The 18,091-nt window shown below is 38.9% G+C and overlaps 1 protein-coding gene across 3 annotated transcripts; it reads left to right on the forward strand.

Annotated features, from left to right (window-relative positions):
* Nucleotides 1-1,062: 1,062 nt before the first annotated feature.
* On the forward strand, nucleotides 1,063-11,122 carry flad1 (flavin adenine dinucleotide synthetase 1). Of its 3 annotated transcripts, none has more exons than XM_023331176.1 (12): nucleotides 1,063-1,504; nucleotides 1,598-1,635; nucleotides 2,107-2,197; nucleotides 3,042-3,210; nucleotides 3,632-4,009; nucleotides 5,136-5,249; nucleotides 5,336-5,603; nucleotides 6,484-6,631; nucleotides 6,904-7,002; nucleotides 7,497-7,686; nucleotides 10,617-10,690; nucleotides 10,790-11,122. In XM_023331176.1, exons 3-12 carry the CDS (start codon nucleotides 2,190-2,192, stop codon nucleotides 10,923-10,925), a joined length of 1,584 nt encoding a protein of 527 aa, XP_023186944.1. In that variant the 5' UTR covers nucleotides 1,063-1,504; nucleotides 1,598-1,635; nucleotides 2,107-2,189; the 3' UTR covers nucleotides 10,926-11,122. The 3 variants fall into 3 exon arrangements, with proteins under 3 accessions (XP_023186944.1, XP_023186945.1, XP_023186946.1); XM_023331177.1 differs by having other exon boundaries at nucleotides 1,063-1,408; XM_023331178.1 differs by lacking the exon at nucleotides 1,598-1,635 and having other exon boundaries at nucleotides 1,063-1,408.
* The last annotated feature ends 6,969 nt before the right edge of the window (nucleotides 11,123-18,091 follow it).

The raw sequence follows: 18,091 nt of genomic DNA on the forward strand, positions 1-18,091 counted from the left end.
TCCCCCTCCTCAACAGTCACGACAGAAGCCACTTCCGCGAACAAATGGCAACGTCATCTGGCCGCGGTTCCTGTGTGTGTGTGTGTGTGTGTGTGTGTGTGTGTGTGTGTGTGTGTGTGTATGTGTGTGTGTGTGTGTGTGTGTGTGTGTGTGTGTGTGTGAGTGTGTGTTTGGCTGCTTCGTTGCACCTGGTCCTGGACCGGTCTGCAGGTTGCGTAAAATAGAAATAGAGGCCAAACGTTGTTTTACTTGAACAGTTGGACGATTTCTGTTCCCTACTTTAAGTTTTTCCTTCCGTTTTCGTTCAGTTTCGTCAACTAAAAACAAGTTAAAAGTTTAATATAGCAGCATCAATGCATCTGCTAAGGAAACCCTTTACAGTTCCTTTAAAAATGAGCATTGGCGGTTTTAGTATAAATGCTTGTCATCCATCCATTATTTGTCTATACCCACTTTTCCTGGCACTCATTTGGCAAAATGCAGGGTGCACCATGGACAGGTCACCAGTTCATCACAGTGCATTATAGAGATACACAGGACAATTTGGAGAGACCAGTTAACCATCCAGATTGAAACAGTGCCTCAACGTATTTTCCTCAAGCATTTTATTCATTTTAAATAAATTATTTTGCTTATGCGTTTCACTTGATTTTCAATGTGTTTTTATATCAGTTGTTTTATATAAAAAAATATGTTTTATTCATGTGATATTGATGCCTGTTTAGCTACTGACAAAAAAAAACATATAGTAACACTAGTAAATTTCCTTTAACTGTTCTAATATTCATTAATGCCCCAGTATAATGATTTATGTAACAAATAATGTACTTATGGTTTTATGAAGTTATTTTGGAACTTCTTGCTCTTTTTAAATATTTTTATATGATAAAATGTATGCACCACCATCGTGTACTTATGATTTTATGATTTTCATTTTATTATTTATAAAACTAAGGTTTACGACTGCAGGTCCAAATATTAAGACTTTAGGGCGAGAAAGGTTTGACAAGATGGTTCAGTCCTGACTTTTTTCGCCACTGGGGGCGCACATGGTGAAGAACTCATTTAGAACTCAAGAGAAGAAGCGGGTGCAGCATTTAGGATCTGTAGCATTTTATAGCATTCTCTCGTATCCGTTATGACGGAGAAAGTAGGCGCTCGACGTGCCTGGATACCGGTAATTTAGATGTTTATTGAGTTTAATAGCATTCTATATATAGGATGTATTAGTTGAAGCAAAACAACGGTTTCCGCGTACATGAAATTGCTAACTGCTAAAGCACGCCTCCATAATAATGATAGCTTGTCAATTGACGCTTTCCTGATTGTGATTGGTCGCTTTCACTTGAACGACATGTCGTCACAACTGTAAGGATACGTACGTAAGAAGGACATGTCATGTTCAGGGGTAAGTTCCCTAGATTTTAAATGTTAATTTCAGCGTTGTAACTGTTAAATCCTAACAAAACTGCAGCGAGCGTGTCTCTGGAATTAACTAATGGATGTAAGTAGAGTTCATTGTTGAAAGGCAGTTAAATACATGTGTTAAAACAGCATGTTAGCGTACTTATTGCTTGCTGTTTGTTCTACTTAACAGGAGGTGAATTAGTCATCTAACAGTGAGGCTTATCTCAGGTAACTCAGATTTGTGATTAAACTACGAAACTGTTGATTTTAAGACTGTGGTAGTTTATAGCTAAACTAAACTGTATGCGTTAGTTCAAGTGCATTCTTGATTTCAAAGATACTGCAAGAACAAGTTTGTTAATTGTTGATCTAAATCATGAAATTATTGTTGGTTAAGTCATTGCGAAAATAACTGAAGTATATGCGATAAAGATGCAGGCTAATATCCAGTGAAACATCCATGCTGTATCAGTTTCTTTACAACAGTTTTACATGAAAAAGTAAAAATAACACATAATGTTTTACAACAAGATTCAGGAACTTTGCTTTGACACAGACAGAAGATAAATATTTGATTAAGTGAAAATCTATTTGTTGACTGTAGATCTGAAATGCCTTCCTGAATCACAATATGTCTTGCTTGTTTCTTTCTTGTTTTTTTCTCTCTTTGCTATTCTCTATTAAAATCTTTCCACCAAGATACTCCTTAGCAGGTGACAATTTATGAAGAACAAGAGGGCCTGAGCTTCATTGGAATAATTTTAGATGCTCCATGTGGATCCATGTTGATGTAAGCATAATTTTCTTACATCAATGGGGTCACCGTGTGATTATTATAAAGTATTAGTACTTATGGACAGCTTGGTAAAGTGTACATTGAGATGACATGCAGTGCCTTGCAAAAGTATTCATAATCCCTTTTTACATTTTAACTCCCATCAGGAATTTCTTACAGCTTTCTTGCTACTCTTCCGTGAAGGACAAATTTGTGGAATGTATACCAGTGGACGGATAATCACAGCTGAGCTGTAGTCCTCTGCAGCTCCTCCAGAGTTACCACAGGCCTCTTTATAATAAATTGAGCAGCACTCTGTTATATTTTCAAAGCTTGGGATATTGTTTTATAATGCATTTCTGCTTCTCAACTGTTTTGTCACTGACCTTTCCTTTTTGCTGCTTGGTCTTCATGATGCTATTTGTTCGGTAATGTTCTGCAACAAATTTCTGAGTCCTTCACAGAACCACTGGAAATTAATACACAGGTAGAGTCTGTTTACTAAAAAGGTGACTTCTAAAAGTAGTTTTCTGCACTAGATTTTATTTAGATGCATTAGAGTAAAGCGGTCTGAATACCCATATCTCACTTTGTCGTATATTATAGTATCAGAAATACAAAATTCATGTATGATTTTCTTTCAACTACTATTGCTGTTCCATCCCATAAAATCCCGGTAAAATAAACGTAAATTTTGTGACAACATTTTGAGATGTTGAAGAGGTCTGAATATCTTTGGATGGCACTGTACATCTTATATTTTTCCTCATTAATTTTAGTTGACCCGACAAGCTTTCTAGCTTTATTTAATGTCGGTATTCCCATACCTTCTTCTGTATTTTTGCTCTGTCCTTCTTAGCTTTTCACTACCTGGTCTGAACAGAGCAGTGGTGCGTGTGAGGAGACTGGCAGCACAGCTCAGCAAAGCAACCATGTCCACTAACAGCCAGGGCGCCAGTTCGTCCTCTGCAGTCAACGCTGACGCTCCTACAGCCGCCATTCTTATCATAGGAGATGAGATACTCAAGGTAGTTTTTTTTTGTTTTGTTTTTTTTGTTGGGTTTACACAATTGAGAGTAACATTTTTGACATGTTTTGGATGTTTTCCCTGAATAAATCTATAGGCTTTGATGTACTTGATATTCTAAACATAAACTCTGTCAACCTCTGCACTGTTGGCTTGTCATAACTCTGAGAAAACCTTGTAAAACTTGTTTGATGAGCCAGTGATGCTTTGTCTTAAAACGACGAGCCTGCCACGACTTGAAACAATAATGATTTAAACATGAAGTCTTTGATTCAGTCAATGTCAGGGCTGACCCTCCAGACAGTCCTACTGTGGGTCCTTGAATTTCATCAGACGGGACTTCCTTTTTTTTTTTTTTTTTGAAAAGTCCTTGAATTTGTTGTTGAAGTTGGGTTGGGAACTAACTTATGCGTCTCTTTCAGGGTCACACAGTGGACACCAACAGCACCTTCCTAACTCGAGTTCTCAGAAGACTCGGAGTGTCAGTGCAGCGCATAACGGTCATACCGGATATACATGAGGTCATAGCTAAGGAGGTTGTCGTCCTCTCCTCTCAGTACACCCACCTTATAACATCAGGAGGTGTGGGCCCCACTCATGATGATATCACCTTTGAAAGCATTGCCGCAGCATTCCAGGAGGAGGTGTATCCCCATCCTGATCTCACCCAGCTGGTTGAAGAATACTTTGGAGTGACGGCCACAGACAGCCCGGCCATGAAGCTAGCTATGGTGCCTCGGTCAGCTAAACTTAACTATGGGATCGACCCTCAGACTGGAAAACGGCAGCGCTACCCAGTGGTAAGTGAGCTCAGAATAAAAAAATAACATCATAACAATCAAATGAAGAAAACACAGCTGTAAATGATTAGTATCAGTAGAATATCACTTGGTCTTCTCCTGTAAGATTTTACGAAATTGGAGCATGTAGAGAGAGAGGTAGAGAGAGATCATTGTCTTTCCCTCTTTGCTCAGCGTTTATAGATTATCCAGAGTCCTGGGGACTCGTTCCTGCTCTCTTTTCTTATTCTTCTCTCACAGATATTTGGTCTTGTAGGTCCAGGGTTGAGATCACCACAACCCCAGATGTGTCTTGTGAACAATTTCTGTGCTGATCATATGTTTTGAAAACATTTTCCTCCTGAAAGACCTAGTGTGGAGTTCGTCATGGTCTGCACTCTTACAATGTTCCTTGGATTGTTGAAAGAGTAGCATGCAGCACTCCACATCCTCCACTGTACTTTACAGTGGGTATTCGGGTATCTTTCCCCACATTCATCCTCTGTTTTACACTACATCCTCCTGGAGTATGTTAGTGAAGTGATTTGTGCTATCAAACATAAAGCTCCACCAAAATTGGCTGCATTAGTTAGGCACTGAAGCCATTGATTTAAAAAGCATTTAGGTTACATATAGAAATAAAGCCTTAGTATAATATTAATGTTTCCATAACCCATTTTCTAAAATATATATTTTAAGTACAAACTTTAAATGTTTCATAAATAGATGACACTAAGATATAGGTTGGTTAAAAAATGTTCTTAAAAAAAGTGAATGAATTTTTAAAAAACTTAAGTCTGGAAAAAGTCTTGAATTTGAAATGATAAACTCTGCATCTAAACTGTGTGCAGTCAGAGATTTTTGCATAATCCTGTTTCCAGGGAGACAACCTGCCAGCTCTGTCAGCACTAAAATATCTTTTAAGGAAATATCTTTAACAGAAGAAAGTAAGACAACAGGTTGTTGCTGGAGAGGCAGAAGTTATTTTGCATTATAACTCTCCAGAAATTGCTTTTAAAATTGGACTGAGAATAATCATAATTATAAATATGTATATTTGGTTTTAAATGTACCTTTTGACTCTAAATTAGTTGCAGCCATTGCCGCAAGTATTTTTCCTTATAACATTTTGCTCGTCTTTTTACAGGTCAGTGTGCGTAATGTGTACGTGTTTCCAGGGACCCCGTCTTTCATGGAGTTGGCCTTCACAGGGCTGGAGCACCTCTTTGCTAGTTCAGGAACCACATTCCACTCTCGTGAGGTAACATCACCTCACAGCTGTTAATTACAAAAAAAGGAACCCTGGTGTTTCCCTGCGACTGAACTGACTAAATGTGCCCATTTCAGGTGTTTGTAGATGCAGATGAAACAGAGATTGCGCCCGTGCTCACCAAACTGCAGGCCAGTTGGGGCCGAAGGGTGGCTCTTGGTTCTTACCCTGAATGGTTGAGTAATTATTGCAAAGTCAGACTGGTCCTGGACTCGGACAGCCAGGAGGAGGTGGACAAAGCTCGAGCTCAGTTGGTTGACCAGCTGCCCAAAGGAAGTGTTGTGTCCTTAATCAAAGACCCAGTGACTATTGCTCCTGCAGAGGTCTACAGACTGGCCAACAGTGGTGAGGCCTGCAAAGCTAAACTCCAGAGAAGGACAATAGCTTTAGCACTTTAAATGTTTAACACCTGTATCACTATTTTACTTTTTTGCATTTATGTCTATTATTAGTATATATAATTCATGCTTAGCCCTGCGACAGACTGGCGACCTGTCCAGGGTGAACCCCGCCTCTCGCCTGAAACATTCACTGGAGATAGGCACCAGCACCTCCCGACCCCACTAGGGACAAGGGTGTACAGAAAATGGATGGATGGATTCATGCTTATTATCATTTTTTAAATGTGCAGATGTGCACAGGTGAAAAATACCTTAAAATACATACAAAGTTTATAGTACTAACAAAATCTCATTGAAAAAGTGGGGGAAAAATCTAATGTTAAGTACATTTACTTTCCAAATGGTAACCTTTAGTTCTGGCCCAGACCTACCTGGAGAATTTAAAAGTTAATAGAAATTATGGTAAATATGGCAAATAAAGTAATAATAAGTATGAATACAAATACTTCCATTAATTTCATTTTATATAAATTTTTAGCTGTACCAATAAGTGTGCCACAATTATTTGAAATGATCTGTGATTGTTTTTTTCCCCTACTGAATAAACGTTCTCAAATTAAAGGTTGGATTTTTCAGATTTATTTTTACCAGAGGCAACATATTTGTGCACATCTGCATAGCAACAGGCTAGATGTTTAGAGACCAGTAAATGAAGAAAAAAATATTAAGAATGTAATAGTGGATTATTACAAAAATTATATTCTATGAAACCAAGTGATAAAGTAAGTTAAACAACCTGCAGTTAACTTTAGGAATTACGAATGACTTATGCCTATTTACTTTTGATTATGAACCATAATCTCACCGTGGAGTTCTTTCCTCAGGCACAGCGTTGGGCGAGAAAGTGAAGTGTGCACTGAAAACAATAGAGACGGCACTGGATCAGTATGCAACTGAGCAGGTCTGCGTTGGCTTCAATGGAGGCAAAGACTGCACGGCTCTGCTCCATCTATACTACTCTACACTGAAACGGTAACTGAAAAGGAAAGGAGCAAAAGGAGGAGGTTTTTTTTAAAATACACATCACCTGAGAGAAGAGAGACAGAGGGGAGAATTAAAATGAACAACATAGTAGCACCACTGATCTAAAAAGACTCAGATAAGCTTCGAGACAGAAAATCTTTTTACGGGGTTATTTTTCTTTACATTCTTGACTGTATTTGACAGATTGTCTTATCTAATCTTTCGTTGTCGTCCTGATGTTTATCTTTAATGTCCGATTTCTCTCTTCCTTCCACTCTCAGGCGGTATCCAGACGGGAAAGACAAGGTTAAAGCTCTGTACATCCGTAACGTTTCCCCATTCCCAGAGATGGAGCGATTCCTCCAAGGCACAACAAAAAAGTGAGTCGGCAGATTAGTCCATTCTCTCTGGGGCAATTTCAATTTTTACCCTTTTGCAGATTTTAAAGTGCTTTGCTGCACAATTCATGTCCGCTGAACTTTTTCACGTGTTGTGACGTTAAAATGGCAACTTTTATTTTATGTTGTTTGGATTTGGTTTTCATATTCATCCCCTTTTACTCTAATACACATGAACAAAATACAGTCTCCTAATTAGTAACCGGAGTCAATCAGAGTGCAGTTTAATTTAAGTATGAATACAAAAGAGTGGTGGATGGGCTGAAAATTCACCTTAACACTGAACACCAAACTTACAGCCAGAACCTAAAAGGATTTAAAGCACATATTGGAGTCCCTCCACTTCATAATGCTCTACTGAAAATCCCTAATAAAATACATTAAAGATTTTGGTAGTAATGTGACAGAATGTGAAGGCACAGTGTATTTGGACAAGCAATGCTTCTGGTCCAAATATTTATATCAGTCTTTTACAGATATGACCTAGAGTTGATCTCGGTGGAGGGAAGTATCCGGCAGGCTCTTAACGAGCTGCATGACAAAAGGCCGGAGCTGAAAGCCGTCCTGATGGGAACCAGGAGAAGTGACCCCTATTCCCACACCCTCACACCGATGTGCCCCACTGATCCTGGCTGGCCGGAATACATGAGAGTCAACCCGCTACTGGTAAGCCATGTTCATGTCAATTCCAGCTGTTTAATTTCTATTCATTGTACATTTGTATTTTTATTTACTTATTTTTTTGTACAATCATAACACAGCCTGTTGCACAAAAGTGTCCTTGTGTTTTTAAAAGTAATTATTTTGTTTTCCATGAGCAAAAGAAAGAAACAAAGAAAGAATTCTCTTCCCTCAAGGAGGTTAGTTTTATTACTTCAGTCATAAAAAAGGCACTTAGTGGTGGACCATTATTTAGCATCCAAGTTTTCAGTTTTGTTCCAGCTCATGCAGAGTAGTTGTAGCTTTTCTTCTGTGTTTACAGGAATAACCTAAATATTTAAAGACAAATTAAATAGTTTGATAGAAACTATTATGTTTCTTTATACAAATATGTTCCAATAGTGTTTAAATGTTGAGTCCTACAATATTAATGCAGAAGTGTATCTTGTTAAGGTTTGCAATTCCCAGTGCTCGTTACCACAGGTCCTACGTTTGGAAAGCATGAAATTAGATTTCACTTTCCAAGTCAGAATAAGTGTCTAGAATTAAGTATCAAAATCTGAGTTTTTATTCTGTTTTCTAGAAAAATCAACTTTTCTGGAAAAAAAAGTTGGTTTTTTTTACAGATATTGTCTTTAAAAGATGTCCTTTATCAACAAAATTGTATAGCTTTGAGCCATTGAATGAAATTCACAAACAAATGAATCTTAATTGAGCTGTAAAAAAGGCAGCCTCATCTCTTTTTTTGGCCCGTAGACTCTGTTAGACCAGAGTTTTTAACTGGACTGGTAGTTCTTAAACTGGATGCTCTTTAGGTGCCCAAAGATGCATTAGCTATTTTGGGGAGAGCTTTTACAAAGAATAAATATATCATATATCACAAGCTGTTATTTAAAGAATCTGCATTTAATAAAAGATAATTCTAAGTTTGACAATAGATTTCACATATTTCAAAATAAAGTTGATCTAAGATATTCTAGAAGACTTTAAATAATCTGAAAACATTATGTTGTTTCATGGATCCTGGAATTTATAGATAATATGCAGGTGTGGATTTTGGCATGTGTAAAGGAAAATGATTATTTGTTGGCGTTTAATACAGCTAATATACGACATGTGTAATAGTTATATACAATACTCTTATTTGGAACAGGTCTCGTCTGAGATGCGGTAAGCAGACAGAGCAGGGCCCTTTTTTCCTCCCCCTTTTGACAGACACAGCAATAAAATTTACAATTCCGATAGAGCAGAAGAGACTTCTTGGCGCCAGGGATCTTCCGTATCAGGCAGAGATGACCACGGGGTAGTCCGCCCTTTGCTTAGATAAAAAACAGACACCTTTGCTATAAATCAGGAAGTCCCAACTTTCTTTGGGGGCCTGAGGGAGTTCTAATTGGTCGAAGAGCAGAACGCCTTCTTTGCATATATTAAATAGGGAAACACCCTTTTAGTTTATAATTTCAGGTCCGTACCCGAGAGTTCTGAGTTTTTTCATCTTTTCTCCACGTGGGCGCCTTTGTCTGTCTCTGTGTTCGTTTGTCTTCCCTTGTGTGTCTTATTTTGTGATATAATGCATATCTCTGTTCCTCTGCAGCTTTGTTGTCGATTGCTTTGTATGAGATTAAACTCTGTGATCTGTGACGTCAACACGTTTTGTTGTTGTTTCGTTTTAGCAGCACGCGGTTGCAGGACGCTCACGGAGAACGCCGCTCGAAGATCCCGGGCAAAATTAAAAGAGGAAGCAGGAGCCAAACGTTTTGTCCAAAGCTAGCATTAAATTGATCCTCTTTTTTAATACATGGAAAATTTTTTTTGTTTCCAGTGTTGCACTAACACAGAATAAAATATGAATAGTTAACCAGCATGAGTATGTTAAGTAAATCTGCAACATTTTGCCATACAGACTGATTTTTATTAGTGTCTTTTCTTTTTTTGCATGCTGATATAAAAAGAGCATAGCGTATGAACAAATGAATTCGTAATAAAGTTATATTTAGATCCAATTAATCAAACTTAGTATAATTATTAACATTTTATCTAATACAGCACCCTAAGCAGTTTGATTAATAAGTAATCATATTTGTGAAGATTTAGAGAACAAACTGTAGGATGCAGTGTACTATGAGCTGCCTTGTTCCTGAGAAAGTTGACAGCTTAAAGACAATATTCCTACATGGAATGTTACTATAATCTTTTTAAGCATTTAGCCTTGTAGATAAGTCTTGATTTTGTTCTGTGAATGAAAAATGAACACCATCCATCCATCTTCTAACACCCTTGTCCCTAGTTGGGCCGGGAGGGGTGCTGGTGCCTATCTCCAGCTAACGTTCTAGGCGAGAGGCGGAGTTCACCCTGGACACGTCGCCAGTCTGTCGCATTGCAACACAGAGACAGACAGGACAAACAACCATGCACACACACACACACACACACACACCTAGGAGAATTTAGAGAGACCAATCAACCTAACAGTCATGTTTTTGGACTGTGGGAGGAAGCCGGAGTACCCGGAGAGAACCCACGCGTGCACAAGGAGAACAAGCAAACTCCATGCAGAAAAACCCCGGGCCGGAAATCATACCCAGGACCTTCTTGCTGCAAGGCAACAGTGCTACCAACTGTGCAGCTGAAAAACATTAAAATTAACACAATCAACATATATAATTTTTGTGTCCTGTGTGAGCTTAGAATATGAGTTTGAAGTTTTCTCCGTATGTTTTCTAGACATTCTAGAAAAGTCTGAAACCAGATTTTCCAGGTCTGGTTAAGTGTGGAACAAGAAAATAAGAGTATGAAAAATGTTTCCATTGCCAAAATGAATTTCCGATCCCAAGTATTACTGAAATAATTAAAACCAATTTAGAAGATGGTTTCCCATAGACTAAAGCAGCATAATCAAGTTGGATGTTTAATCAAATGTCTCCTTCACTCTACAGGACTGGACATATCATGACATCTGGTCATTCTTGAGGACGTTACACGTGCCCTACTGTATCCTGTATGATAAAGGGTAGAGATATCTCTTATTTCTTCTTGGTTTTTCAGGTTTGAGCAACATTTCCGAGTTATTTTTTTTCTTCCCCCATAACTTGTTTTTGTCCATCTGCAGGTATACATCACTCGGCAGTATGGACAACTCCTACCGAAACAAAGCCCTCCAGGTGGTGGACGAGAGGGGGGTGACGCGCTACAAGCCAGCCTACCTCCTGGAGAATGAAGAAGAGGAACGAAACTCCCGTGCCTGAAATCGTCCCTGTTCTTAGTTGTTTTATTACTGTAATTATTCAGATGTCTGATTAACATTCACAATATTCTCATATACAGCATTTTGGATTTTATGACTATTAGAAAACTCCACACAATGTTTATGTGACTGAACAGAAAGTGTGTAATACATTAATGTGTTTTTGAAGCTGCTGAATAAAACATCAGTTCATGTGTCTTTTTGGCCTTTGTCATATTTCACACAGATCTGCAGGATATCCAGAGCACCCCAGCAGGGTGTTTTATTCATTGATCCATTTGTCTTGTTTCTAAATCAAATAATCTGCTCAGACAGACAGCTGTTATCGGAGTGCATTTGTGAATAATGTGAAAAGGTGAGGAAAATCAGGTTTTAAGACACTGTGTGTGCAGCAGCATGGACACAGAGCTGAAGGTCACCCAGCAGGCTCATAATAATCTATGTTTTATATCCAGAGACGGGCCAGCTGCTGCGTGTTTAACCGAGCGTCCCTCCGGGATGCCCCCACTCCCTCCTCACATGTTGTAGTTCTTCAGGCGGACCTCACGGGCGCGTTGTTCTCACGTTTTCCAATTTAGCCAGCCGTGATTACAATAAATTACCTTCTCTGTTTCCAGACATGATTGAATCCAGGCTCATCGATCCACTCTCTCTCTCTGCTCCGCCTGGAGATTAGTCAACGCGGCGCAGCGACGATCGATACCGGCCGATCTAATAAAGCGGGTCGCTTACGAGGCCACCGCGGGGCTGCACACACTGTTACACCGGCAATTACCACTTTTAGGTCGGTCCTTCTCTCTCTTTCCCCCTATAACCCTTCTGACTTTCTGTCCTGGCTTCACGGACCTGCTTGATTTATTAATAATAACAGTAATATAAGAGGCAATAAACAGGGGCTTCATAATCACAGCACAAATGTCATGGGGTGGCTTGTGGTGGTGCGACAAACACGCCGGGACATTGCCTGAAATGATTCGTGTGGCTGAAAAATGATGTAGTATTAGACTTCCAGTGTGTTTGTTACAACCAAACTTGGTTACAGTGTAGAAATTAACAATGTGAGTACATTTACTGGAATTAAATTGGTTGTGCCTCTACCAGCTGGCACATCTAGTTACTGTTTTTACCCATTCTTCTTAAAATAGCTCAAGTTCATTCAGGTAGGATGGAAAACCTCTGTGAGCATCAATGGTTCTCGACTGGATTTTGGTCTCTACTTTGACTAGGTCATTTCAATTGAACACATAAATGCCTTGGTCTAAATCACAATTCAGCAACCTTCACAAAGAGCAAATTTTTTGTGCCCACTTTAGCTTTTTTAAAACATTCCAAGTAAGAAACCACTGAACTTGTTCATAAAGTGTGTTAAATTTTATTTGATGGAGTGTACAATATAAAGTCGAGGTCAGAGGTCAGAGTTAAAGCTGTGGAGTATCTATATAAATAGATACTACTGATATTGTGAAAATGCTATGCAAATATAGAAAAATAGTTTATTACCTCTAGATTAAGAAAAAACCTGGACTCATTTATAGATTAATATATTTCTATTTGTATTCTTATTTTTTATACTTCATATTTAGTCATATTTAAATTACTTAAAATTTCACCCTTATGTGTGTAGATATTTTTTATAAATTTGATGTTGCTTTTGGCTATATTTGTATTTACTAATACTTAAGTAGTAGCTTGTCAGCAAACATGCCATTTCCACCTTGGGGACTAATAAAGTCTATTATATGTTATTCTAAGAAAAAATCTTACCCCCAGCATGATGCTGCTTCCACTCTATGTGGGAATGAAACAGGATGATAAACTGGACAAGGCCACATACAATCGTTTTGTCAATATATTTTCTTACCTGAGCTGTGGATCTGTGCACCTCCTCTGGCATTATGAATGACATTTGCAATTTGTACTTAACCCCTTCCATTTTCACTGGACTTAATAGTTCTCTGTGAGATGTTCAGAGTTTGGTATCTGGTTGTATCACCTAACCCTGCTTGAAATCTCTCCACAGCTTTAACTCTGACCTCTGACCTCGACCGTGTCCGTTAGGGTGCATTCACACCAGCCTAGAATTAGTCTTGAATCAGACTCAAGACTGTAAGTCAGATTCGTTTGAGAGGTGAGAATACAAATTTGAATTTCAAAACAGACTAAAAATGTGAACTCTGATCCGTCTAATAACCTAAGTCTCGATCCGGTTGAATTGAACTCTTGCACAGTTGAAAACATTTCTGAATGCAACCTGACTAGAGACTGTTCCAAAAGCAGGAAATGGACTACAGAGCAGGGTATTCTGGGTCAATGCAAACATAATAAATGCGTGTTTCCACCATTAGCGAAAAAAAAAATGGCTCGTGGTCTGACGTGGAGGAAAGAGAAGGTAAAGGCCCCTCATACAAATATGGTCAGAAGAAAATATATCGCAGCTACTTGTAACCACTCACAAAAACAACAAGGTTTTTAAACTAATTAGTGTGAAAATGGAGGCATTGGGATTCCCTCGTACAGTTGCACAGTGTCAATTGTACAGTTGCACAGAAGTCTTTTTACCTCGGTAAAAAGACTTCGCCATCAATACATCAAAATACGTGACATGCTAAAGACAAGTGGAAATTCAGGAGATGTGAAGGACAAGCTTCTTTGGTATGATGCTGCTAGATGCTATTCTTGGCACTTGACCCAAGAGCAGTCCGCAACATGTTGTGGAGTCCTACCAAAGCCTCCACCGCCATCCACACCGGCTCCACAGAGAATCAAAACTCTGACAGAAGTGGTGAGTGGGTGACTATGTAATAATGCTTGCTCCATTTTTGTTTACATTTACAGAACAAGTACTTGCGCTTTATGTCTTCTTCAGAGGTTTTTGTGTCGATTCCTTCAGCAGTTTTTGGTGCAGTGCCACCACAGGTGCTGCACCAAACCTGTTCCCCTGCAGTAGGGGAACAGGTTTTTCAGTTAGCCTGTGTCGTTTGACACAGTGTATTGTGAATGCGAACTACAGTTCTGAAAATGTGACGAATGTTGCAATCTTGGCCCCCAATTGAACAGAGTCTGCCAGACTATCAGGTGTGAAAATACTCATAGTCTCCATGATGTTGACTTCTTTTCCTTTCACTCCATAATTCTGTATGTTTTAGATCATGATTTCTACATAAAAGATGATGTCAGCTATTTTACAATATGGAAGACTTCCTTCATTGAAAAGATTCATTTGAACATGTTTCCATTAGCTTGTATTCTTTAATTAGCCTCTCTAGTTTTAGGACCACGTTTCCATTAGGGGCTGTTCACTTCTTCCCCTTTTCCATTATTACACTTTTCTGACCTCTTTTGTGAGCTTGTTGCTGCTGCATGAGACTCTAAAACAGTGGACTCTGCAGTGTGGCCCAGCTCCATTTAAATAAAGAGGTGATTTCTGCTTCATTACTGCCACCTGGCACGTAATTGGCTGATTTAGCAGATGGCATAAAATTTCCACAGAAAGACATTTCTGGAATATGAGAGCATGCCTGGTGGGTTCTGATACCTGAATGGATTGCTTTACCTGTGAAAGCTCAAACAAGTGAAGTGATGTTTGATAATTATGGAAACTGAAAATTCATCTGGTCATTACTATCAGAAAACTGTGCTTATTCTTTTACTTAAAATCAGATGCAGTTTGCATGACTGAGTACTAGAATAACATACAAGGAGAACAACATATTTGTTTAGTTTTTGTCAGAATTGATTAATCTGAAATATGCTCTTTCTCTGTTGTGCTTGCACGACCTTCCACTCTGCAGCCTCTCTTCTCTTCCTCCCAGCAGTCGACTGTGGTCATTTCCCGTCCGTCACCAGTTTGTCATCAGACATCCTCCTTCATTAGAGAAAATCAAAATTCACCTGAGAACAAATCACTGGAGTAGGACATAAACAAGCGAATAGGGAGTGTGCTTAAGCGATAATGAGAACCGGTTCGACCAATTTGCATGTAATGACATTGTGCAGCAGAGTAATGCAGAGATGTTTTGTAGGGTAAATATCAGAGAGAACCAGCGCTACGTTGTCAAATCGAAAAGTCCATAAAAAGCATAAATTTGAATGTAATCATGTGCAAAAATGTTTTGAATAATCCAAAAAAAATATTCAAAAGAACATTAAGTTGATTTCATGATGTGTAGAAGATCAGATTGGCACAACTTATTTAAAGTATTTCAGGTCTAATCTTAAGTACAGCAAACTAATGATGGGAGAATTTGAGTTTTTAAGCAAAATCTCATGTTACACAAATCAGTAAAGAAAGGGTATTAATGCACTAAGCACCTTCATGCAGGACCTTGGATACAAAATTACAAAATTAATTTTGATAACATGAGATTTCACATAAAATTAAGTCATTGCAAAAAAATATTTTTCGTGACAATAAGCTGCAGATTATATCTTATGTTTAGTCAGTGATGTATCTGTGTCAGATAAAGCAGCAGTACAGTCTTCTTGCTTGAGATATTCAGCTGTGCAAATCATTAACAACCCATCAAAGGCCACAAATGTTTCTGTTTAACATTTTAACAAGCATTAAGCAATGATGGAACAACTATTATCTACATCTCAATATGGACCCAACAGAAACTTCAGTTGTTGCGCTGGATAGTGACATCTTTGCCTTTAAAAGGCAACTGGGTGATTCAAGATTCAGGCAAAGATTCCATCACATACAGGTGCATTTTTGATGAACATTTGTCTGTGGAAAATCACTGGAAGCAGTTAGTAGCAAACTGCTATTTTCAAATAAGAAACATCCCCCACTCGGATAAGTGACATCAACAAGTAAACTTGAGATGACAGCTAACGCTTTTTAGTAATCTGTTCACATGTGACAACTACAAGTTTTCTGTAGGCTTTGTCCATTGGCTACAAAATTCCTGAAACACAGGAACAGTGGTTAATATTGGTTTTCCCATCAGCTCTGAGCAGCGTCCCTGTCCTGATGCATTAAAGAACTCCCACAGCATGATTCTGCCGTCACCATGTTATGTCAGCCACCCATATTGTTTTGGAAGTAGGTTAAAAAGTTCAAATTTGACCAGAGCACATTTTTCCACATCTCTGCACCTCTACATTAGTGATTCTCAACTCTGTTCATTCATACTTAGATGTGTCTTTACTCCAGCACACCTGAATCAAATGATTGCATTACCTCCTTATCAAGTGGTACAGAAACCGAACTATTATCCATTTATTTAGGTCAGGTGGTTGTTTCCTGTTTACTTTTTTTTTTTTTTTTACTCTTTCTGCAGATCTAGAGGCAGTCGTCCTGGGTGTTGACTTATGTTTTCTTTATGCTTCTTCCCATCTCCTTCTTCCCCTCTAACAATTTTCCCCTCTTTTCTCCCTTTCTTTTCTCCTTTCTTATTTCTCTCTGTGTCCAGTACATTTGAAATAAACCCAAAGCAATTTCTAATAGTTTCAATATATCAAGTGAAGCATCATGGCTTATGCCATGATGCTCTGCTTGTGAAAGTAAACCTGCTGGGCCTCACCTTGACACTCAGACAGCAGTTCTGAGTACCACACTGTCTGACAGGACGCTTAAAAAAATGTCAGGTGGGTCACAGAAGGAAAACACCAAAAACAAGCAGGACAGTGGGCCTTAAGGATCAGGGCTGAAAATACCTTCTTTACGTGACTTCTAACGATATTATTTTAGCTATTCTTTCACAAAGGTCATATGGAATATGACCTTTGTGAAAGAAAGACTTTCATGGGTCTCCATGAAAGTCTTTTGAAAAAGAAAAAGTACAGATATTGTACAGTACAGATAAGTACCTCTATCCACAGTAAAGGGAACAACAAAAACAAAACAAAAAACATGATTCTTTATTTTTGTACTTATAAAGACTCAAAACAGTTTAATATCCCCTTTTTATATATGTATAAAAAAGAAGAGCAAATAAATATTTTTCTAAAATTCTGATGGTCTAGAAGGAAAAGCTGGAACACAATGGAATAAAAATATCATTTTTTGATCTAATTGGTTCTCCGAAGATGGGCTTTAGGTCGGCAGGTGGACGTGTGGTAAAAGCAGCCACTTAAGGTGCTGTGAGGACAAAGAGCTAATCTTGCTGCAGTCTCTGTAAACCTCAGACTTTCTCTCTATATTCCTCCCAGGCGGGACTGACTTTTATAAAAGACTCCACAGAGCTAACAGCTCCTGTGATATGGACACAGCATGACTTAAAATTGCACTTGGCGTGACTTTGTGCCAAAAACATGCGACGAGCTTTGATATCAGAGCGAACTATCCATCAGATGCCGCTGACTGTGAAGCTTTTCTCTGAAGGAATGTGTCCTTAATCCAATTCCTCGGGAGCTTCTGCGGTGTAAAACGAGACTTGAAGCACCATGAGACAGCAATTCAGGCGATGTCCCAGGAGTGATGCTTAACACCGAGGATGAAAAGACGCCGCGTTGTCAGAAAGCATCAGGAGAAAAGGGAGACCTTTGAGTCTATGCAAATTAGCAACCCATCTGCATGTAAAGCCAACAGACCAGAACACGGGAAATAGGATGTTCACTATCAAAGTTTTGCACATTAAAAGTGGATAAAAGTGAGAGAGAGAGAAAGAAAAGGGGAAGGATTGGGAGGAGGGGATGTAAGGAACAGAGGCAGCTTTGCTTTCTGCAATGTGAAGTGTGACTGACTTGGCTCATTTGTGCCAGGTTTTGGTGCGTTCAAATAAAAGCCTCGGCTCATAATCCTGAGTTTGTCACAGCTCTCGGGCCAGTACACAAACGCAGGACCCCCTGCTCATATCCACACACACACACCCCCACACACGCCCACACCCCTACGGGATGCATTCAGAAATGCCTTTCATTCTGCAGACGAACTTCGGTGCAAAGGGCCAGGGTCTGTGAAGCTTCAGCCTGCGTGCTGCAAACCTGATGAGAAAAATATCGGCTCTGCTCAAGTCAGCTGGAGCACATTTGCACTCAACAAGCATAACTTAAACATGGGGTGGAGTGTCAGAAGGATCAAAGATGCCTTACACCACAAAGTCTTGCCACTGTCTGCTGAATCCTGATTTTTTTTTTTTTTTTTTTAGATTAAAACTGGATTTTTAACACTCTGTAAAACCTTCCATTCATTTATACACCAATTTAGAACACCATTAAAAT

The sequence above is a fragment of the Xiphophorus maculatus genome, chromosome 3 (assembly GCF_002775205.1).
Source record: "Xiphophorus maculatus strain JP 163 A chromosome 3, X_maculatus-5.0-male, whole genome shotgun sequence".
Taxonomy (NCBI): Eukaryota; Metazoa; Chordata; class Actinopteri; order Cyprinodontiformes; family Poeciliidae; genus Xiphophorus; species Xiphophorus maculatus.